The 21,453-nt window shown below is 50.5% G+C and overlaps 1 protein-coding gene across 1 annotated transcript in view; it reads right to left on the bottom strand.

Annotated features, from left to right (window-relative positions):
- The window catches only part of LOC119971830 (uncharacterized oxidoreductase YjmC-like), a 101,990-nt gene that overhangs the window by 9,810 nt on the left and 70,727 nt on the right, over positions 1–21,453 (bottom strand). The window contains exons 8-9 of the mRNA XM_038808037.1: positions 17,009–17,127; positions 3,263–3,358 (exon numbers count right to left, since the gene is read on the bottom strand). Coding sequence (XP_038663965.1) covers positions 3,263–3,358; positions 17,009–17,127 — 215 coding nt within the window. The remainder of the gene's footprint in view (positions 1–3,262; positions 3,359–17,008; positions 17,128–21,453) is intronic.

Raw genomic sequence — 21,453 nt, forward strand, 5'->3', positions numbered from 1 at the left:
GAGAGTGTACTGATGGTGGTATCCTGTTTTTTTTCTATTTAGACTACCCAATTCATTTTTTCCAATTAAGGGGCAATTTAGCGTAGCCAATCCACCTACCGTGCACATCTTTTGGGTTGTGGGGGTGAAACCCACGCAAACACGGTGAGAATGTGCAAACCCCACATGGACAGTGACCCAGAGCTGGGATCGAACCTGGGACCTCGGTGCCGTGAGGCAGCAGTGCTAACCCACGGTATCCTGTTTTATCCCCTTTTCCTGGGGTATCCTTTCAATGCTTGGAGGTCTTGAGAGGCTGAGATAGGTTCTAAGAGGTTGTCTTTTACCCCATGAGGGATCTCATATATTGTGTAGCTGTTTCTTGCCCTGTACAGGAGGGCATGCACTGTAGTCCCATGTGCTCATGGCTTTATCCTGTTATCCTGAGATCTTCACTCTTTTTGGTATCCTTTTATCCTTTCTTTTTCCTTATATGAAAGGAAAGGCCAACAACAACGATTACAATGACTGATAATCTGAACCAATTGTATGAATATTTGTTGGTCTTCTCTGTATGTATATGTAGAATAATGATCACTCTGAACTGTACTAGATTTTGGGGATGTGTTGCGTCTTGTGATTAAATGTAAAATAGCCCCTTTGAACTAATGTATTGATGCGACCATCAATTCACGCGAGACAGAGAGTTGAAGTGAACAGTGGCTTTAATCGACTAGAACAGTGCCTGCCTGCGACTGCTCTGCAAGTGAGAGCCGCCTACAGGGCAGCTGCTCTTTATACCTCCCCTCAAGCGGGAAGAGCCAGGGGCGGAGCCCACATGGGCACCAACATGATACATTCTGTGTAGTAGAGCACAATGGTCCATAGGTGGAGCCCACATGGGCAACAGCGTGATACAATGCAATACAGTGGTGAATGGTTAGTACAATACGTTCACCACATGTATTTGCAAATTTTTTGGATTCATTTTTGCTTTGGGTCATACAACCATTAACTGGCTCCTGCAACGGTCCAGGCGGGTCTTAAATCTGAGAAAAATATGTTATAATGGGTCAAAGGTGCTTCTGGTATAATTAGAGTTGGGGAAGTATATTTCGGGGGGCGCTTGAACAGGATGCAAAAATCCGCCCGGACTTCTCCATTGTCCACGTCTCACTGTGGCATTCTTGCGGAGGACAGGTGGAAGAATCCAGCCCATGATCCACGCCGGGCACCAAACAGATTGTGATGCAACCCGTAGGCGAAATCGGGATCACATAAGCCTAATTTCCGGACAATCAATGAGAGTGTTCCCCATATCCAATGGCCACTCGTCATTCAGCGGCCTCCCCAGCAAGCGGTCACGCTAGCACCCATTAATATTCCTTTTGAGAAACATGAACCTGGCGGAAGGGCTTCTGTGGGAAGCCAAGGAGGTGAGTAGCCATCTTTGCTCACTGGCAAAGAGCCCGGGTGTGCAGAGATTGCCACCCCAGTGCTCAGCTTGGATATGGGTGACCCTCCGCAGGTCGCAGGTGTAGCCGCCATGGGAGGGGGGGGGAGCGCTGGGGGCTGGGAGGGGGGGCAACCGGGGGCAATTGCTCATGGTACCACCATGCCAACCCCTGGACCCCAACCTCATTCTGGGGGTCACTCTTGACTCTGCCCGAATGCCCCACCGATCACCTATAACCTCTTCCGACTGCTGAAGCCTCTGACTGTGCGGCTGAAGGCTATTAATTATAGGGAATTGGCAATCGTGGTTAAGTGCGCACTTGACACATGCCAAATGGATTCCCGTGGTTGGGCGGGCCATGTATCATGTGGGAGTCATTGCCAAGCATTCTATTCGCACTTTGATGCCTGAACACTGTAGGAGGCAACACCACACCAGCAGCAACCAACATCCGAACACCCAGGAGATAGGACACAGTTCCGGGGACATGTCCACGGATGGAGCTGGACGAGCACCACGGGGGCGGGGCGGGGGGGGGGGGGGGGGGGGGAGGGCAACCTGTCCTATGGAGTGGTAACAGTGGCCATCAGCTCCCCTGAGTTCCATCCCTCTGATGAGGCCGTGTCTCGCAATCAGCACACAGGACAGGACGGCATGGCTGTACATGTCCCGCCGTCAAGCGCGCTGGATCCCTCCAGCCCCAGAGCCCCACAGGACTCCCGCCAGGGTCATCGAGTGCCATGGGGTTCACCTTGGGACTGAGGGGCAGCTAGTTTGAGCCCCGGCTGCCCCTGCATCATCTGGCTCTGCCAGCCCTGGCAGTTCCCCATGGTCCGCACCATTGTGTCGAAGACCTCAGCGATGTTACTCAGTGACTGGGCCATGCTCTGCAGTGCCTAAGCCATGCCCATCTGAGAGCGGGACATATCCCGCAGAATCTGATCAAGGTTGGCCTGGTGACATCCCCCAGCGAGTCGGACATTCTGCCATGACCCTCAACCATGGCCGTCATCGACTCCACCATGCCTTGGATACCTTCACTCTTGGTGCCAATGTTGTGCACCAGGTTCTCCACTGCGGTCGCCACCCTAGCAGTGTTGGCCTCGATGCCACTCACTGGGACTCCTCCAAGCGGCTATGGATCTGTTGGAGTAATGCTGACATCTCCCTCTGAACATCCTGGCTACTCCCTATCATCTCCATCAGCTCCAGGTAACCCACTTCCAGAGGCCCAGCTCTGCGGCATCCAGCAGCATCTGTGTAGCTGACCGCTCTATCCTTGGCCACCCCCTTCACCTCCAGGGCACGGCCCTCGAAAGAGGTGAAGATTCTGATGTCCGGCACCCCTCCGCCAGTCTGGGCCCTCTCCCGCCGATTGTGGGAGAGTTTTTCCTGAGGAGACACAGAGAGGGCATCATTAACCACACGTATGGTTCAGTGATGGGAGAGGGGGTGTGAAGACAGGTTTTGGGGGGTAGTGGGGAGGGAGGGCTGTGGGCCACTTGGAGAGATGGGGGTGAATGTTCCCTTGGGGAGGGGGTGTGGGGGGGGCGTTGGTGTCTACTCACTCGTGTTGCCTGATGTAGGTCGTTGATCTTATTCCTACACTGCTGGTCAATCCTCTTTGCCATACTGTGTGGGACTAACGGCTGCTGCCACCTCATTCTCAGCAGCACTGGCTGCTTTTTGTCTGCATGGGTCTTACCCCCACAACCCAAAGATGTGCAGATTAGGTGGATTGGCCACGCTGAATTGCCCCTTAATTTAAAAAAATAGAATTGGATACTCTAAATTCTCATTTAAAAAAGTTATTAAAGTTATACTCACTGGTTCTAGTGTTCTGTGTATGTTAAGCAAGTCCGACATCCTTTTCTCAAAATCTGGAGCAAAGCAACCTGGATTAATGGCAAAGAAACACTGTCCCTGAAGGATAAGGAGAGTACAAGAGTTTGAGAATTAGTGACAACAGCCGTTATTGAACACAGCAATAGCCATTCCTATTTTCTTTGCAAATACATAGTAGGGAATTGCATAAATATTTCAAAAGTGGAAGTGTACTGGGCAGGTGATGGGATTAAAACAGAGAGCACCAGGAGCCTCAAGCAGATACATGCAGACAGACAGGCATACACACAGACACACACACAAACATACACAGACATGTCGGCACACACACACACACTTCCTGGAAGAAGCTGATTAATGTTTTCAAAGGGAAACTGTATAGGCACTCGAGGGAAATAAACTTACAGTGTTTGATAGTGTGGGAGAAAGGATCTGACTATTGTTCTACAGAGAGTGAGTCTGGGCTTGTTGGACTGAATGGCCTCTTTGTGCTGTAATGATTCGATGACACACATTCACAGACAGACACAAACACTCACGCACAGATATACCGACGCATGCAGGGAGGTGATGGGGTAGTGGTATTGTCACTGGACTAGTGAACCAGAGACCCAGGGTAATGATCCAGGGAAAATGGCTTCACAGCTCCAGGGTCCCAGGTTCGATTCCGGCTTGGGTCACTGTCTGTGCAGAGTCTGCACATCCTCCCCGTGTGTGCGTGGGTTTCCTCCGGTTTCCTCCCACAGTCCAAAAATGTGCAGATTAGGTGGATTGGCCATGATAAATTGCCCTTAGTATCCAAAATTGCCCTTAGTGTTGGGTGGGGTTACTGGGTTATGGGGATAGGGTGGAGGTGTTGACCTTGGGTAGGGTGCTCTTTCCAAGAGCCGGTGCAGACTCGATGGGCCGAATGGTCTCCTTCTGCACTGTAAATTCTATGACCCAGGTACGAATCCCACCGTGGCAGATGGTGGAATCTGAATTCAATAAAAATCTGAATTTATCCCTAATTATGACCATGAAAACATTATTGATTAGTACAAACCTATTTGGTTCACTGATGTCCTTTAGGGAAGGAAATCTTCTGTCTTTACCTGGCCTGGCCTTCATGTCACTCCAGATCCACAGCAATGTGGTTGACTCTCAAAATGGCCTAGCAAGCCACTCAGTTCAAGAGCAATCAGGGATGAGCAATAAATGCTGGCCCACCAGCGATGTCCACATCCCATGAATTAACTTTTAAAAACTCACAGACACAGACATATTTATGCAGAGCAGCCTTGGCTCTGGTAGCAAAATGAATTCTGGAGTCAGAAATCTGTCCGGACCAGAACCATTTGGTACCTCACAAAATTGGCCATAAGGGATAGGATGTTCAGACTATTCCACTTTGTTGGTGCCAGCTTATAACAAAAGATTGCCCCGAATTCCTACAGCAGGATCCCTGACATTGGGAACTCTGAGATTTGACCACCATTTTCCATCCTCTCTGGACACTGGTGTGGTGCTGGAGGACTTGAGGACAGCCAATGTTGTACCATTGTTTAAAAGCAGAGGAAGGGAGAGCCCAAGCAGCTGCTGGCCAGTCAGCCTAAACTGGTGGTGGGCAAGTTATTGAAGAAATTGTGAGGGACACTTTAAATCATCATTTAGAGAGTCACAGATTAATCAAGGACCGTCAGCATGACGATGTCTGAGTAACCTGATGATAGTTATTGAGGTAAAAAGGAACGTCGATGAGGGTAGCTGTTTGATTTAGTCAACATGGATTTTAGCAAGGCTTTTGACAAGGTTTTGATTTGATTTATTATTGTCACATGTATTAGTATACAGTGAAAAGTATTGTTTCTTGCATGCTGTACAAACAATGCATACCGTATCGGGAAGGAAGGAGAGACTGCAGAATATAATGTTACAGTTATAGCAAGGTGTAGAGAAAAGATCAACTTAATACGAGGTGGGTCTGTTCAAAAGTCTGATGGCAGTAGGGAAGAAGCTGTTCTGGAGTTGGTTGGTACGTGACCTCAAACTTTGGTATCTTTTTCCTGACGGAAGAAGGTGGAAGAGAGTATGTCCGAGGTGCGTGGGGTCCTTAATTATGTTGGCTGCCTTTCCGAGGCAGCGGGAATTGTAGACAGAGTCGATGGATGGGAGGCTGGTTTGGCTGATGGATTGGGCTACATTCACGATCTTTTGTAGTTTCCTGTGGTCTTGGGCAGAGCAGGCTCCATACCAAGCTGTGATACAACCAGAAAGAATGCTTTCTATGGTGTATCTGTAGAAGTTGGTGAGAGTTGTAGCTGACATGCCAAATTTCCTTAGTTATCTGAGAAAGTAGAATCGTTGTTGGGCTTTCTTAACCATGGTGTCGGCATGGGGGGGACCAGGACAGGTTGTTGGTGATCTGGACACCTGAAGCTCTTGACCCTTTCTACTTCGTTCCCATTGATGTAGACAGGGGCATGTTCTCCACTATACTTCCTGAAGTCAATGACAATCCCCTTTGTTTTGTTGACATTGAGGGAGAGATTATTGTCGCCGCACCAGTTCACCAGATTCTCTATCTCATTCCTGTACACTGTCTCGTCATTATTTGAAATCCGACCCACTCCGGTGGTGTCATCAGCAAATTTGAACATCGAGTTGGAAGGGAATTTGGTCACACAGTCATAGGTGTACAAAGAGTATTGTAGGGGGCTGAGGACACAGCCTTGTGGGGCACCGGTATTGAGGATGATCGTGGAGGGGGTGTTGTTGCCTATCCTTACTGATTGTGACCTGTGGGTTAGAAAGTTCAGGATCCAGTCGCAGAGGGAGGAGCCGAGGCCAAGGCTACGGAGTTTGGAGATAAGTTTTGATAGGAATGATGGTGTTGAAGGCTGAGCTGTAGTCGATAAATAGGAGTCTGACATAGGTGTCTTTGTTATCTAGGTGTTCCAGGGTAGAGTGCAGGGCCATGGAGATGGTGTCTGCTGTGGACCTGTTGCAGCAGTCGGCAAACTGTAGTGGATCAAGGCAATCCGGGAGGCTGGAGTTGATTTGTGCCATGACTAACCTTTCGAAGGACTTCATGATAGATGTCGGAGCCACTAGACGATAGTCATTAAGGCACGCTGCTTGACTTTTTTTTGGTACAGGGATGATGGTCGTCTTCTTGAACCAGATAGGGACCTCAGATTGTTGTAAAAAGAGGTTGAAGATGTCTGCGAATACCCCCGGCAGCTGATTCGCACAAGACCAGGGTGCCCGTCGGGATGTTTCGTTTCAAGGCTATTTGTGGTGGTGAATATTTCATCCAGTGCAATTTTCACGTTCGCATGGGGTGGGATGTAAACTGCCGTCAGGATAACGGAGCTGAACCCCCGCGGAAGGTAGTAAGGGCGGCATTTTAGTGTCAGGTATTCTAGGTCCAGGGAGCAGAAACTCGCCAGTGTTGCTACATCTAGGCACCAGGAGGTGTTGATTTTGAGGCAGACCCCACCTCTCCAAGCCTTGCCTGAGGCTGCCATACGGTCCATTCGGTAGATTGAGAAGCCCTCTGGTTGTGGGGCACAGTCCAGTGAAGCAGGAGTGAGCCATGTCTCCGTGAAACAAAGCACACAGCAGTCCCTCAGTTCCCTTTGAAAAGTGAGCCCGGCTTTAATTTCGTCTAGTTTGTTTTCTAGAGATTGGACATTAGCTAGGAATAAGCTAGGCAAATAGGTTCCACATGAATGACAGATTGTTCAGTAATTAAATGCTCATGGAATCAAGGGAAAGTCTGAAATTGGATCCAAAATTAGCCCAGTGCCAGGAAACAATGTTTTGGTTCAAGGGTGTTTTTGCAATTGGAAGAGGAATGGAAAGTGGATTGGTTAATGGACAGAAAGTAGAGAGTAGACATAAAGGTGGCAATTTCAAGTTGGTGAATGGTGGAGTCCTGTAACCTGGAACCTGAGCTATTTGCAATCTGTACTAATGACTCAGATGAAGAGACAGAGTAATGTATCTAAGTTTGCCGATGATACACAGCTAGGTGGAAAGGTAAGCTGTGGGGAGGACACAGGGCGGCTGCACGGAGATATAGACAGATTAAGCGAGCAGACTACAAGATAGCAGATGGAATACAATGAAGGAAAGCATGAAGTCATTTACTTTGGTCATAAGGATAGAAAAACAGAAGTGTTTATGTTCAAAGAAACTTTGATGTGCATGTACAAAGAACGCTGAAAGTTAGCATGCAAGTATTGGAAGCAATTATGAAGGCACATGGCATATTGGCATTCATTGTGAGGGGATTGGAATACAGGAATAAATTCTGATACACTGTATAGGGTTTGGTGGGACCACATCTGGAATACTGTGTGCAGTTTTGGTTTCCACATGTAAGAATGGATATACTTGCATTGGAGGCAGTGCAACAAATTATTCATTTGTTCCTTTTGTGAAGACAGAAGCAAAGTACAAATTTAGTTCCTCAGCTATTTCTTTGTTCCCGTTATTAATTTCCCCATTTCTGACTGTAAGGGGCCTATATTCGTTTTTATAAATCTTTTTCTCTTTTTTTAAAATTTAGAGTATCCAATTCTTTTTTCCAATTAAAGGGCAATTTCATGTGGCCAATCCACCTACCCTGGGTTGTGGGGGTGAGACCCACGCAGACACTGAGACAATGTGCAAACTCCACACAGACAGTGACCCAGAGCTGGGATCGAACCCGGGTCCAAGGCGCTGTGAGGCAGCAGTGCTAACCACTGCACCACTGTGCTGCCCCAATCTTTTTATCTTTACATACCTATCAAAAACTTTTACAGTCAGTTTTATAGCTTTCTTTCATATTGTATTTTCCCCTACTTAATCAATCCCTTGGTCTGCCTTTGCTGAATTTTAAACTGTTCCCAATCCTCTGGTCTATTGCTTTTTCTTGCCAACTTGTCTGCCTCTTCTTTCAATCTAATACTATCTCTAATTTCCCTTGTAAGCCATGGATTGGCCACAGTTCCATTCCTACTCTTGCGCCAAATAGGAATAAACAACTTTTCGAGTTCACCCATTCGCTCGTTTAATGCCTGTCCACTGTCCTTCCTTTCAACAATGTTTCCCAGTCAGTCATAGCCAACTTATGCCTCATACCATTATAATTACCTTTATTAAGATTCAGGGCCCTAGTCTTAGAATCAACTACCTCAATATCCACCATGATAAAGAATTCTATCATATTATGGTCACTCAGCCCCAAGGCTTCTCTCACATTGAGGTTTCCAAAGAACCCTTTCTCATTGGACAACATCCAGTCCAAGATGGCCTGTCCTTTGGTGGTTCCTCAAAGTATTGGTCCAGAAAACCATCCCCGTTTACACTCCAGAAATGTCTCCTTTATTGTACTGTGACTAACTTGACTCACCCAACTATATGCAGATTAAATTCACCCATAATTATCACAATGTTGCTTGAACACATGCATCACTGATTTCCTGTCTAATGCTGTTCCCAACATTACCGCTGCAGTTTGGTGGTCTGTATGCCATCCCTACGAATGTTTTTTGCCACATAGAGTTTCTTTTTTTTTATAAATGTTTTTTATTGAGTTATCATATTTTATATATGACAAATTACCAATTATTAGAGAGGAAAAAAAAAGAAAACACAAAAATTTAACATGAATATTTACAGGTAAGCATCTTCATAACAACAATTGTGGCCGCCCCCTTTAGCCGGCATACATATTTTACATTCCCCAATATGGCCGAGGCACATGTTTATAGGCATTTATTTATAGTTTGGTTTTGGGCCTTGGCTTGCCATCAAACCCCCATGACGAGCCCGTAACCCCCCCCCCCCTCCACCTTCCCCCTATTCCCGTCCATTTTCCCCTGATTCTTGGCCACCCGACTATTCTTCCTCTTGTACGTTGGCCACAAATAGGTCCCGGAACAGTTGCATGAATGGCTCCCACGTTCTGTGGAAGCCGTCGTCCGACCCTCGGATGGCGAATTTGATTTTCTCCATTTGGAGAGATTCCGAGAGGTCGGACAGCCAGTCAGCAGCTCTGGGTGGTGCTGCTGACCGCCAGCCAAACAGGATTCTACAGCGGGCGATCAGGGAGGCAAAGGCAAGGGCGTCCGCCCTCCTCCCCAGGAATAGATCTGGCTGGTCTGAAACCCCGAAGACCGCCACTATCGGGCATGGCTCCACCCTCACCCCCACCACTTTGGACATAGCCTCGAAGAAGGCTGTCCAGTACTCCACAAGTCTGGGGCAAGACCAGAACATGTGGGCGTGGTTGGCCGGGCCTCTTTGGCACCGCTCACATCTGTCCTCCACCTCCGGGAAGAACCTACTCATACGGTTTCTCGTTAAGTGGGCTCTATGTACCACTTTTAGTTGCGTCAGGCTGAGCCTTGCGCACGTGGAGTTGGAGTTGACCCTATGCAGTGCTTCGCTCCAGAGTCCCCACCCTATCTCCATCCCCAGGTCGTCCTCCCATTTCCTTCTTGTTGCGTCCAGTACGGTGTCGTCCCTATCTACCAGTCGGTCATACATGTCACTACAGTTCCCTTTCTCTAGGATACTTGCGTCCAGTAGGTCTTCCAGTAGTGTCTGTCGTGGCGGTTGTGGGTACGTCCTTGTCTCCTTTCGTAGGAGGTTTTTGAGCTGCAGGTACCGTAGCTCGTTCCCCCCAGCTAGCTGAAATTTCTCTGTCAGTTCGTCCAGTGTTGCGATCCTGTCGTCCGTGTATAGGTCCCTGACTGTCAGTGTCCCCCCGTCCTGCCTCCACCTTTTGAAGGTGGCGTCAGTCAGTGCTGGTTTGAACCTATGGTTGTTGCAGATGGGAGCCTTGCCCGACATTTTGTACAGGCCAAATTGCTGCCCCAGTTGGTTCCAGGATTGGAGGGTGGCTGTCACCACTGGGCTGCTGGAGTGTTTTTTGGGTGGGGATGGGAGTGCTGCCGTGGCGAGGGCCCGGAGGGAGGTTCCCATGCAGGAGGCCTCCTCCGCACGCACCCACTCGGCTTCTGGCTCCTGGATCCATCCCCATACTCGCTCGGCTGATGCCGCCCAGTGGTAGAATTGTAGATTCGGGAGGGCTAGCCCCCCCTGGATTTTGTTTTTTGTAGGACCTTCTTTGGGATCCTAGCATTTTTACCCCCCCATACGAACGCCATGATAAGTTTGTCCAGCGCTTTGAAAAAGGCCTTGGGGATGTAGATCGGAATGGATCTAAACAGGAAGAGGAACCTGGGCAGTACGTTCATTTTGATCATCTGGACTCTCCCCGCGAGGGAGAGCGGGAGTGTGTTCCATCTTTGCAGGTCCTTTTTAACTTCCGCCGTCAGGCTGGTGAGGTTCCATTTGTGGATCCCTTTCCAGTCATGGGCTATTTGGATCCCCAGGTAGCGGAATTTATGTCGGGCTTGTTTGAATGGCAGCCCCTTTAGTGGTGCTGCCCCCCCCCCCCCCCACCCCCCCCCCCCTTGCGGGTGTACTGGGAAGATCTCACTTTTGCTCATGTTGAGTTTGTAGCCCGAGAAGGCTCCAAACTCTTTCAGGAGCGCGATGATTCCGTCCATGCTGCTTTGTGGGTCCGAGATATAGAGGAGCAGATCATCCGCATAGAGTGAGACTCTGTGCTCTCTACCTCCCCTTCGGATCCCCCTCCAATTTTTTGCTGCCCTGAGCGCGATTGCTAGCGGTTCGATTGCTAGTCCGAACAGCAGCGGGGACAGTGGGCATCCTTGTCTGGTGCCCCTGTGCAGCTGGAAATATTGGGAGTTGGTATTGTTGGTCCGTACACTCGCCATGGGAGCGTTGTATAGGAGCTTTACCCAAGCGGTGAACCCTGTTCCAAGCCCGAACCGCTCCAGTACCTCTATGAGGTATTTCCATTCGACTCTGTCGAAGGCCTTTTCTGCGTCCAGGGAGACGATCACCTCTTGTGTTCTCTCCCCGGAGGGGGTCATTATCACGTTCAGCAGGCGCCTGATGTTCGCGGTAAGCTGTCTACCTTTGACGAAGCCCGTCTGGTCCTCTGTGACCACCTCAGGTACACAGTCTTCTAGCCTTTTGGCTAGGATTTTGGCCAGTATTTTGGCATCTGCATTCAGCAGAGATATGGGTCTGTATGACCCACATTCCGTTGGGTCTTTGTCTTTCTTAGGTATCAGCGAGATTGAGGCCTGTGCTAACGTGGGTGGCAGTGTGCCCCTAGCTAGCGAGTCTGTGAACATCTCCCGCAGGTGCGGGGCCAGCGCTGTCGCAAATTTTTTGTAGAAGTCCGCCGGGAATCCGTCCGGTCCCGGCGCCTTCCCCGTCTGCATGGAGCTAATGCTCTCCATGATCTCTCCCAGTGCTAGTGGTGCTTCCAGATCCCGTTTTCTGCCCTCTCCCACGACTGGTATGTCCAGTCCATCAAGAAACCGGTTCATCCCAGCCTTCCCCGTTGGGGGCTCTGAGGTGTACAGCTCTTGGTAGAAGGCCTTGAAGGTTTCGTTAATCCTCTCTGGTTCTGTTTCCCACGTGCCTCTGGTACCTCTGATTTGCGCAATTTCTCTGCTGGCTGCCTGCTTTCTCAGCTGGTGTGCCAACAGGCGGCTGGCTTTGTCTCCGTGTTCGTACAGGGCCCCGCGTGCCTGGCGGAGTTGGTGTACTGCTTTCCTGGTGGAGAGCAGGTCAAAGTTCCTTTGTAATTCTTTTCTCTCCGCCAGGAGCTCTCTGGTCGGGGCCTCAGAGTATTTACGGTCTACCTCCAGTATGGAATCGACCAGCTTCTGCCTAGCCACCCTTTCCTCCCTATCTCTTTGCGCTTTGTAGGCAATGATTTCCCCTCTTAGTACGGCCTTAAGCGCTTCCCAGAACGTGGAGGATGAGACCTCCCCGTTTTGGTTGTTCTCCGTGTCTTCCGCTATGGCCCGCGCTATCCTTTCGCTGAAGGCCTTGTCAGCTAGTAAGACACCGTCCAACCTCCATGTAGGGCGCTGGGCCCTTCCCGTCTCCAGCCGCACGTCCATGTAGTGTGGGGCGTGGTCTGATATCACAATTGCGGAGTATTCCACCTTGTCTATCCCTGGAAGCACCGTTTTCCCCACCACAAAGAAGTCAATTCTGGTGTACACGTTGTGTACTGGGGAGAAGAAAGAGAATTCTTTCTCCCCCGGGTGGGCGAATCTCCAGGGGTCCACTGCTCCCATCTGCTCCATATAGTGACTGAGTTCCCTTGCCATGTTTGAGGTTTTCCCCGTTCTGGGGTTTGATCTGTCCGTCTTTGGATCCTGTACACAGTTGAAGTCCCCCCCCATGATTAGTCGGTGCGTCGCTATGTCCGGGATTTCTGCCATGGTCTTTTGGATGAAGCTCGTGTCGTCCCAGTTGGGCGCGTACACGTTGACTAGAACTACCGGCGCCCCATCCAGGGCCCCGCTGACCATGACATACCGCCCCCCTGGGTCTGTAACCGTCTTTGTCGCCCTAAACATTGTCCTCTTGCCAATCAGGATCGCCACCCCCCGGCCCTTGTCCCATAACAGGAATGATAGGTTTGTCCCACCCAGCCCTTTCTTACCCGCAGTTGGTCCTGCTCCCTCAGGTGCATCTCTTGGAGGAAGACTATGTCGGCCCTCATGTTTCTGAGGTGGGTGAGGACTCTAGATCTCTTCACTGGGCCGTTAAGTCCCCTTACGTTCCAGGTGACTATCCTGGTGGGGGGCTTCTGCCCCCTCGCTCCTGTGGGATTAACCATATTTGTCCGGTGGATGCGCCCCTGCACTCTGGGGTTTCCCTTTGTTAGGGGGCCGTCCAGGATGGCCACTATCACTGCTCTCCCCATGCGGTCGGGTCTCTGCGCTCCGGGGTTTCCCCTTGTCCCGGGGGCACCCGCCATGGCCGTCCACTGTGTGTCCGCCACGCGGGTAGTCCCCTGCACTCCGGGGGGCCCCTTCGCTCACAGACCGTACTGGGTGGGTGCTTGCAGCGGTTCCCCATTTCAAGCCCTTGTTTGTGGCACTTTGTGGCCCTGTTCCTTTTCTGGCCTCTTTTGTCCCTTTGTCCCTGCATTTCCCCTCCCTGGTCTCTCGCACCCCGAGTGCCCCCCCTCGCTCTCTCCTTTTTCTCCCCTCCCCTGTATACCCCTCCTTTGCCCCTCTATCCCCTATTCCTGTCCCCATTTGCTCTCCCGACTTTGATGGGTGATCCTCCCCCTCCCCTGCCTGGCGCCTTCTCCCCTGTTCGGGGTGCGCTGCGGCCCTGCTTTGTTGCGTGCCCCCGTCGCTAGCTTTCCTGCTAGCACGGTGGCTCCCCTCTCGGAGGTTGCTGTCTCGCTTCTCCTCTCCCTTCTCCAACACTCCCGTTCCCTCGTGCTGGGGCCTGGCCTCCCACCTGGAGCGGTCCCTTGGGCAGTGGGTTGTTTTTTGTTCTGGGTGTTCCTGCCGGGGGGGAGGGGGCTGGCTTTGCCTCGCCCCTCCCCACCCCCCCCGTCGGCATGTCGTTTCTCCTTGCCATGGGCCCCTCGTCCCTACCTCCCATGGCGTTTTTCCAGCCCGTGCTCCTCGACGAACCTATTCGCCTCAGCAGGGGCTGTAAAGAAATATTCCTTGTTTTGGTATGTGACCCAGAGTTTTGCTGGGTACAGCAAACCAAAACGCACTTTGCTCTTGTAGAGAGCTGCTTTCGCTCTGTTGAACTCAGCCCGTCTCTTAGTTATGTCCGCTCCAAGATCCTCGTAGACTCGGATGGCGTGCCCGTTCCATTTGCAGGCTCTATTTTCCTTGGCCCAGCGCAGGATTGTCTCCCTATCCCGGTACCGGTGCAGTTTGGCTATGACTGCTCTCGGTTGTTCCCCTGCCTTGGGCTTCGGGCGCAGTGACCGATGAGCTCTGTCCATTTCCGGTGGGGTGGGAAAGGTGTCCCCCCCCACTAAGGAGCCCAGCATCGCAGCCATGGAATGTTGTGGGGTTTCTGCCCTCGATCCCCTCTGGCAGGCCCACTATCCTAACATTTTGCCTTCTCGAGCTGTTCTCCTGGTCGTCTACCCTGCCCTTCAGGCTCCCCTGTGTTGCACTCAGTCTCGCCACTTCCCTCTCCAGGGCCGTGACCCGGTCGCTCATGTCGGTCGCTGCTTTCTCCAGCTCTTTAATGGTTGCCTCATGGGCTTCCAGTTTCTCCCCTTGGGCATCCACTTTCTCCTCCAATCTGGTCAGAGCCTGCTGCACCCCTGACATGGCCTTGGCCACTGCTGTCTGTACTGCGGCCTCTCCGTCCGCTTTCAACTCTGCCTTGATTGCCTGCAGCTGCTCCCTCACCACCTCGGCAAAGGCTGCCTTCCAATTCACGCCCCCCTCTAACCCCAGGGGAGAGGGTACCTGTCTGTCCAGCTCTTTTTGATGCGGCGATACATCCTTCCCGCCGCTTCGTGTGCTGATTCGTTTGCCCGAGCTGGCTTGCCCTTTGCCCCGTCTACTTCTGGTGCCTCCTTTCTCTTGGCTCCATTCTGGCATTTTTTTCTCCCCCTTCTCTTTCATCTTTTCTTCTCCCCTTGTTTTTCTTTTCCCCCCTTTTCCGCACCCTATTTTTATTTTATTTATTATTATTTTTTTAAAATTTATTTCCCCCCCCCACCTTCTTTCCTTTACCCCTTTATTTTATTTATTTATTTCTTAATTATTTTCTCTCCTCCTCCCCGCTTTTATGCAACTCCTCTCCGATGGGCTTACTTTTGCTGGGAGCGAGTGTAAAAAGAGAGAAAATAGTATATACTCCCCCCTTTCTCTTTACCAGTTTTCTTTTGGGGTTTTTTTTAAAACAGAAATATAAATTTTTTTTTGTTTTCTCTCCCCCTCCTTTCTCCTCACTCACCCAGGAGAGAGAGAGAGGCTTTTGCCCAGTCCCTTTGTTCTTGCCACGTGGTGGTCGCTGCCGTTTGGGGGGGTTGTGGGTGGGCCGGTGGTCGCTGCCGGTTGGGGGGGGGTCCCCGCTGCCGGTTGGGGGGGGGGGGGCGGGTCCCCGCTGCCGGTTGGGGGGGGGGGGGGTCCCGCTGCCGCACTTCGCACCCCGCGACCTCCTGGCCTGCGTTGGGGGGGAGGGGGGGAGGGCCTGCCGCTGCCGCACCACTCCTGGCCTGCGTGGGGGGGGGGGGTTGGTCCGGGTTGGACCTGCCGCTGCCGAGCCCCTCTGCTGCCGTCGCTGCCGCCAAGCCCCTCTGTCGCCGCCGCCGAGCCCCCCTGTCGCTGCCGCCGAGCCCCTCTGTCGCCGCCGCCGAGCCCCACGGTCGCTGCCGCCGAGCTCCTCTGTCGCCGCCGCTGCCGCCGAGCCCCTCTGTCGCCGCCGCCGAGCCCCGTCGTCGCCGCCGCCGCCGCCGATGCTCCTCCGCCGACCGGCCTGCCCAGGGGGGTCCCTTCCCTGCTCTCTGCCGCTTGCGGGAGCCCCTCTCCCTGCGACCGCTTCGCTCGCCGACCGGAAGTCGTCTCCCCCATGGTGTTTCTTAACTTGACCCATAGATTCCGCATCAGCTGTGCTAATCTGTGGGATTCTCTGTTGATGGGATCCTCCGCCTAGTCGACAGCGCACCCACGTGCGCGTGTTTCCCGGTGCTGTGGGGGGGGGGGCTACAATGGTAAACCCCATTGCCCAACTGCAGGAATGAGGATCGGAGAATCCCGCCCAATATAATTCCTCAATACTGTCTCAATATTTTCTTTAATCAACAATGCAACTCCACCACCTTTTCCTTTATGTCTGTCCTTCCTGAAAACTGAATAGCCCTCAATATTTAGTTCCCATCCTTGGTCACCTTGGACCACGTCTCCGTAATCCCAACTACATCATACCCCTTTACATCTATATAATGCCATTGCGTGTCATTGCCCAGCACTTGTGTTGCGTTAATGTACTTGCCACTTGTATGCCCAAGCCTGAATATTGTCCAGGTCTTGCTTCATTTGGACAAGGACTGCTTCATCATCTGAGGAGTCGTCAATGGTGCTGAACATTGTGCAGTCATCTGTGAACATTCCCAAATCTGACCTTATGATGGAAGGGAGGTCACTGATGAAGTAGCTGAAGATGGTTGGGCCTAGGGCCTGAGGAACTCCTGCAGTGATATCCTAGAGCTGAGATTTGTGACCTCCAACCAACACAACCATCTTCTTTTGTGTCCGGCATGACACCATTTTTGCTAGGGCTCCTTGATGCCATACTCGGTCAAGTGCTGCCTTGATGTCAAGGGCAGTCAGTCTCACTTCACCTCTGCCATTCAGCTCTTTGGTCCATGTTTGTACCAAAGCTGTAATGAGATCAGGAGCTGAGTGACCCTGGAGAACCCAAACTGAGTGTCCGTGAGCAGGTTATTGCTGAGTAAGTGCCACTTGATCACAATGATGATGACTTTTTCTATCACTTTGCTGATCATGGAGAGTAGACTGATAGAGCGGTAATTGACTGGGTTACATTTGTCCTGTTTCTTGTGTACGTGACACACCTGGACAATTTTCCACATTCCGGATAGATGACCGGCAACACCAATAACATCAATGGCTCATGTCCTGAATATGCCAGACTGAGATTGTGGCAGGTGGTGGGACAACCATCCATCTATAATGGCTTTAGCAGAAGTGAGCAATACACAGTGCTCGTGAAGCCCAAACCTCATCTCTGTCCTGAGTGAGCTGGAATGGGAGATGGAGCAATGAGTCGAGTTTTGAGCAGGATGAAAGCATATTTGTTGTGCAGTCAGTCAACACAGCAATATTGAGTCCTCACCAGATTGGCCACCTTGTCGGATTCCTTCCAACGACGGACGTTATTACTGTAATGAGATCCTGAGAGTATGCCGCAAAATACCTCCACCAGCATACTCAGTCCATAGCCCTTATAACCACCTGAAAATACAACAGAACATTCAGCTCAAACATCACTCGGCTTGTCAAAGCGCTCAGCTAATCACAATATTCAGTTTAGACAACTCCCTTTCTTTTCCTCTGTCCCTCCCACCCTCTGTCCTTCTCTTCCCTCTCTTCTCCACCCATTCCTTTCTATCTTCACCTCTCCTTCCTTTCCACCCCTCCTGCTTTCAGCTCCTTGTCTCCTCTCCAATGGATTCTCTTCCTTCCTCATCTTCTTTCCTCTTTTTTTCATCTCCAACTATCCCATTCCTTCCATCCACTCCCTCTTTGGGCGGCACAGTGGTTAGCACTGTTGCTTCACAGCGCCAGGATCCCAGGTTCGATTCTCGGCTTGGGTCACTGTCTGTGCAGAGTCTACACGTTCTACCCGTGTCTACGTGGGTTTCCTCCGGGTGCTCCGGTTTCCTCCCACAAGTCCGGAAAGTCGTGCTGTTATGTAATTTGGACATTCTGAATTCTACTTCATTGCAGTGCTAATGTAAGCCTGCTTGTGACAATAAAAATTATTATTATTATCACTGAAGTCGGTCACTCCCTCACTAGGGTTAACAGCAGAAGCTCACTCAACCTGTCATTTTTCACAGCCAAACCCTTGTGAATGGGGATTGATGAATTGCCCGTAAGAGGGAAAATGCCCAATCTACAATAGGTCATTCTAAACAGACCTCAGTATCATGGAATATGGAAGAATAAATCAACCAGGCATCTCAATTTATCCTGCTGCAAGTATTTGTTTTAGATCAGTGGTAAATATTAGTTTGTATGTGCTGAATGACAACCAACATTCACTACCATAGGTATAATCTTCGAGTGATTGGTTACAGGTTGACATAATCGTGGCTCTAGTATCTGAGTGTCGTCCATCTCTGGGTGAGTTCTGCTCCGAGGCTGAGCCCTCTTATGTGAAAAGCTGGCTCTCCGCTATGATGAACAGAACTTGGAGGAAGGGTTAAGGGTTAAATAAATCTATCCTGCTTGGAAATGGCTCAGTGATAACAACAACAAACCAAGTCCTGAATGATCCAGACTGAGATTGTGGCAGGTGACAAAAGAACGAACACAAGGAAGTAACCAAAACAGAAAATAGTGGAAGAAGTTGCCATATCAAGCTGTAATGCAGCCAGATAGGATGCTCTCTATGTTTGTGAGAGTCAATGCTGACATGCCGAATTTCTTTAGTTTCCTTCGGAAGTAGAGACTTTGTTGGGCTTTCTTGACTGTTGCATAAACTGGACATGTATGAGCCGCTGTGGGGCATCATCAGCAGCAGAATTGCATTCCACCACAATCTGTAATCTTGCGTCTTGGCATTTCACTTCCACATCACCAGCAAGCCAGGAAACCAATCCGAGCTGAATGGCAAGTGTTGAAGAAGAGACACTAAACGGCATAGCTGAGAATGAGTTGTAAACTGCAACTAAACAGCAAAAGCATCAGGCTGAAGACGAGCTAAGGTGACCCACAGCCAACAACTCAGAGCTAAACTCTGCAGCTCTGTCACATCCAGTTGAGAATGTTAGTGGACAACCACACAGCGCAATGGAGGAGGAACATCTCCATTCTCAATCATACTGGAAACCAGCAAGTAACCTGAAGAGAAATAATTATGAGACAACGTTGTGAAGTGCCTTCAGGTAAAGGTGCTGAGTGGATGATCCATCCAAGATATCACCATTACTGAGGCTAACCCTATTCAGTTCACTTCATGTGATATTAGAATGGTGCACCAGCCTCATTTAAGTTTCTGAACACTGCTAACATCCCATCTGTATTGCTGAGGCCTCTACTCCAGAGCGATTTTCCCCCTGATGCTAACTTTTCCAGTCCAGCTGCAATTTGCACCCAGAGATGACCTATCAACTGACAACAGGATACCACAAACCAGGTCAATTACAACCCTATCAATGTTGTCAATGAGTGGCGTACCCCAGGCCAAGGTGAAAAATTGAATTTTATCCAATTCTGGTCAGATGCACCTTGAGCACTGTGTCCTATTCTGGTCAGATGCACCTTGAACAATGCGTCCAGTTCTGGTCAGATTCACTTTGAGCACTATGTCTTTGAGCATTGTGTCCAGTTTTGGTCAGATACACCTTGAGCATTGTCTCCAGTTCTGGTCAGATGGAACTTGGGCATTGTCTCCAGTTCTGGTCAGATGCAACTTGAGCATTGTCTCCAGTTCTTGTCAGGTGCAACTTGGACATTGCCTCCAGGTCTGGTCAGATGCAACTTAAGCATTATCTCCAGGTCTGGTCAGATGCAACTTGAGCATTGTCTCCAGTTCTGGTCAGATGCACCTTGAGCATTGTCTCCAGTTCTGGTCAGATGCACCTTGAGCATTGTCTCCAGTTCTGGTCAGATGAATTGTGAGCATTATGTCCAGTTCTGGTCAGATGCATCTTGAGCATTGTCTCCTGTTCTGGTCAGATGTCCTGTCAACACTATGTCCAGTTCTGGTCAGATGCATCTTGAGCAATGTCTTCAGTTCTGGTCAGATGCATCTTGAGCATTGTCTCCTGTTCTGGTCTGATGTCCCTTCAACACTATGTCCAGTTCTGGTCAGATGCACCTTGAACATTGTCTTCAGTTCTGCTCAGATGGAACTTGAACATTGTCTCCAGTTCTGGTCAGATGCAACTTGAGCATTGTCTCCAGTTCTTGTCAGGTGCAACTTGGACATTATCTCCAGGTCTGGTCAGATGCAACTTGAGCATTGTCTCCTGTTCTGGTCAGATGCAACTTGAGCATTATCTCCAGTTCTGGTCAGATGCAACTTGAGCATTGTCTCCTGTTCTGGTCAGATGCAGCTTGAGTATTGTCCCCAGTTATGGTCAGATGAATTGTGAGCATTATGTCCAGTTCTGGTCAGATGCATCTTGAGCATTGTCTCCTGTTCTGGTCAGATGTCCTGTCAACACTATGTCCAGTTCTGGTCAGATGCACCTTGAGCAGTGTCTTCAGTTCTGGTCAGATGCATCTTGAGCATTGTGTCCTGTTCTGGTCAGATGTCCTTTCAACACTATGTCCAGTTCTGGTCAGATGCACCTTGAGCATTGTCTCCAGTTCTGGTCAGGTGCAACTTGAACATTGTGTCCAGATCTGGTCAGATGCACCTTGAGCATTGTCTCCAGTTCTGGTCAGATGCACCTTGAGCATTGTCTCCTGTTCTGGTCAGATGCACCTTGAAAATGTGTGTCCAGTTCTGGGCAGATGCAACTTGAGCATTGTGTCAAGTTCTGGTAAGATGTACGTTGAGCATTTTCTTCAGTTCTGGTCAGATACACCTTAACCATTGTGTCCAGTTCTGACAGCCTACTGAGGTCTGTGAGATCCCAGACTGGTCATCATTCGGCACCTGGAGGGACCCTGTGGTGTAAAGGTTCTGGGCAGCTGGCATCTTGACGGACACTGGGAGTGGGTGTCCTCCCCCATACCCCTGCAGTGCCATATGCGTCAGATATGCCATATGGTCCTCCTGTGCAGCAGGAATCTTTGGCAACATGTCTGGTCCTCAAAGGACAGACGCTGCAGGCCTCATATGGCGCCTCTTTCCCACTAATTCCTCGACCTGTGGCCGGCTCTCCATTCTCACTGGCGGGCTTTTGTTCCTCTAGGATCGGATCCATGGCTGCAGGGCCCCCTTGAGCAGCTCCTACTCGTACAACCTCAGTGCATCTCCCAGGGCTGCGGCAGCCAGGATGAAGGCCACTATTCCTGTTTGGATTCTCGCAGCTATTGCCTGCAGGGGCTGAAAGGCAGACATGTTGGCATGGTGCGTGCCCGTGCCCAACCAGGTCCAGTGAGTTGCACGGTGGCCCCAGCCAGCACTGCAGCTCCTCCCCACCACATGTCCCCATCCCCTCGATCCTTCCCCATCCCCACGCCCACCAAGTGATACTCGCCATCAATAATTCCTCCTGGCGGAGCATCGAGAAGGACCCGAAGAATACTGGATCAGGCCTGTTAATGATGTGCCCATGGCATTTACTATACGTCCGGGGTAGATTGCATTGATGCCGCTGTCGAGGCGTGGGAGCATGGCATTCGATGGCCAAGATTTTGACCTCACGTGCGACTCTCCGCCCTATCGAATTTCGCGATTCAGGCATCGCTAGACAGAGAATTGTGCCCAATACCTTAGTGATGATGGGGGAAAACTGGTATTTTAGAATACCTCAGTGATGGGGTATAGAAGTTACATCTTATATATTCCTGTATAGTAGGACAAGTGGACAAGCAAATTCCAGAACCAAAAGTAAGAAATCCTTTTTCAGACACAGTGACTGAGACATGGAATGGATC

The sequence above is a fragment of the Scyliorhinus canicula genome, chromosome 9 (assembly GCF_902713615.1).
Source record: "Scyliorhinus canicula chromosome 9, sScyCan1.1, whole genome shotgun sequence".
NCBI classification, from domain to species: Eukaryota; Metazoa; Chordata; class Chondrichthyes; order Carcharhiniformes; family Scyliorhinidae; genus Scyliorhinus; species Scyliorhinus canicula.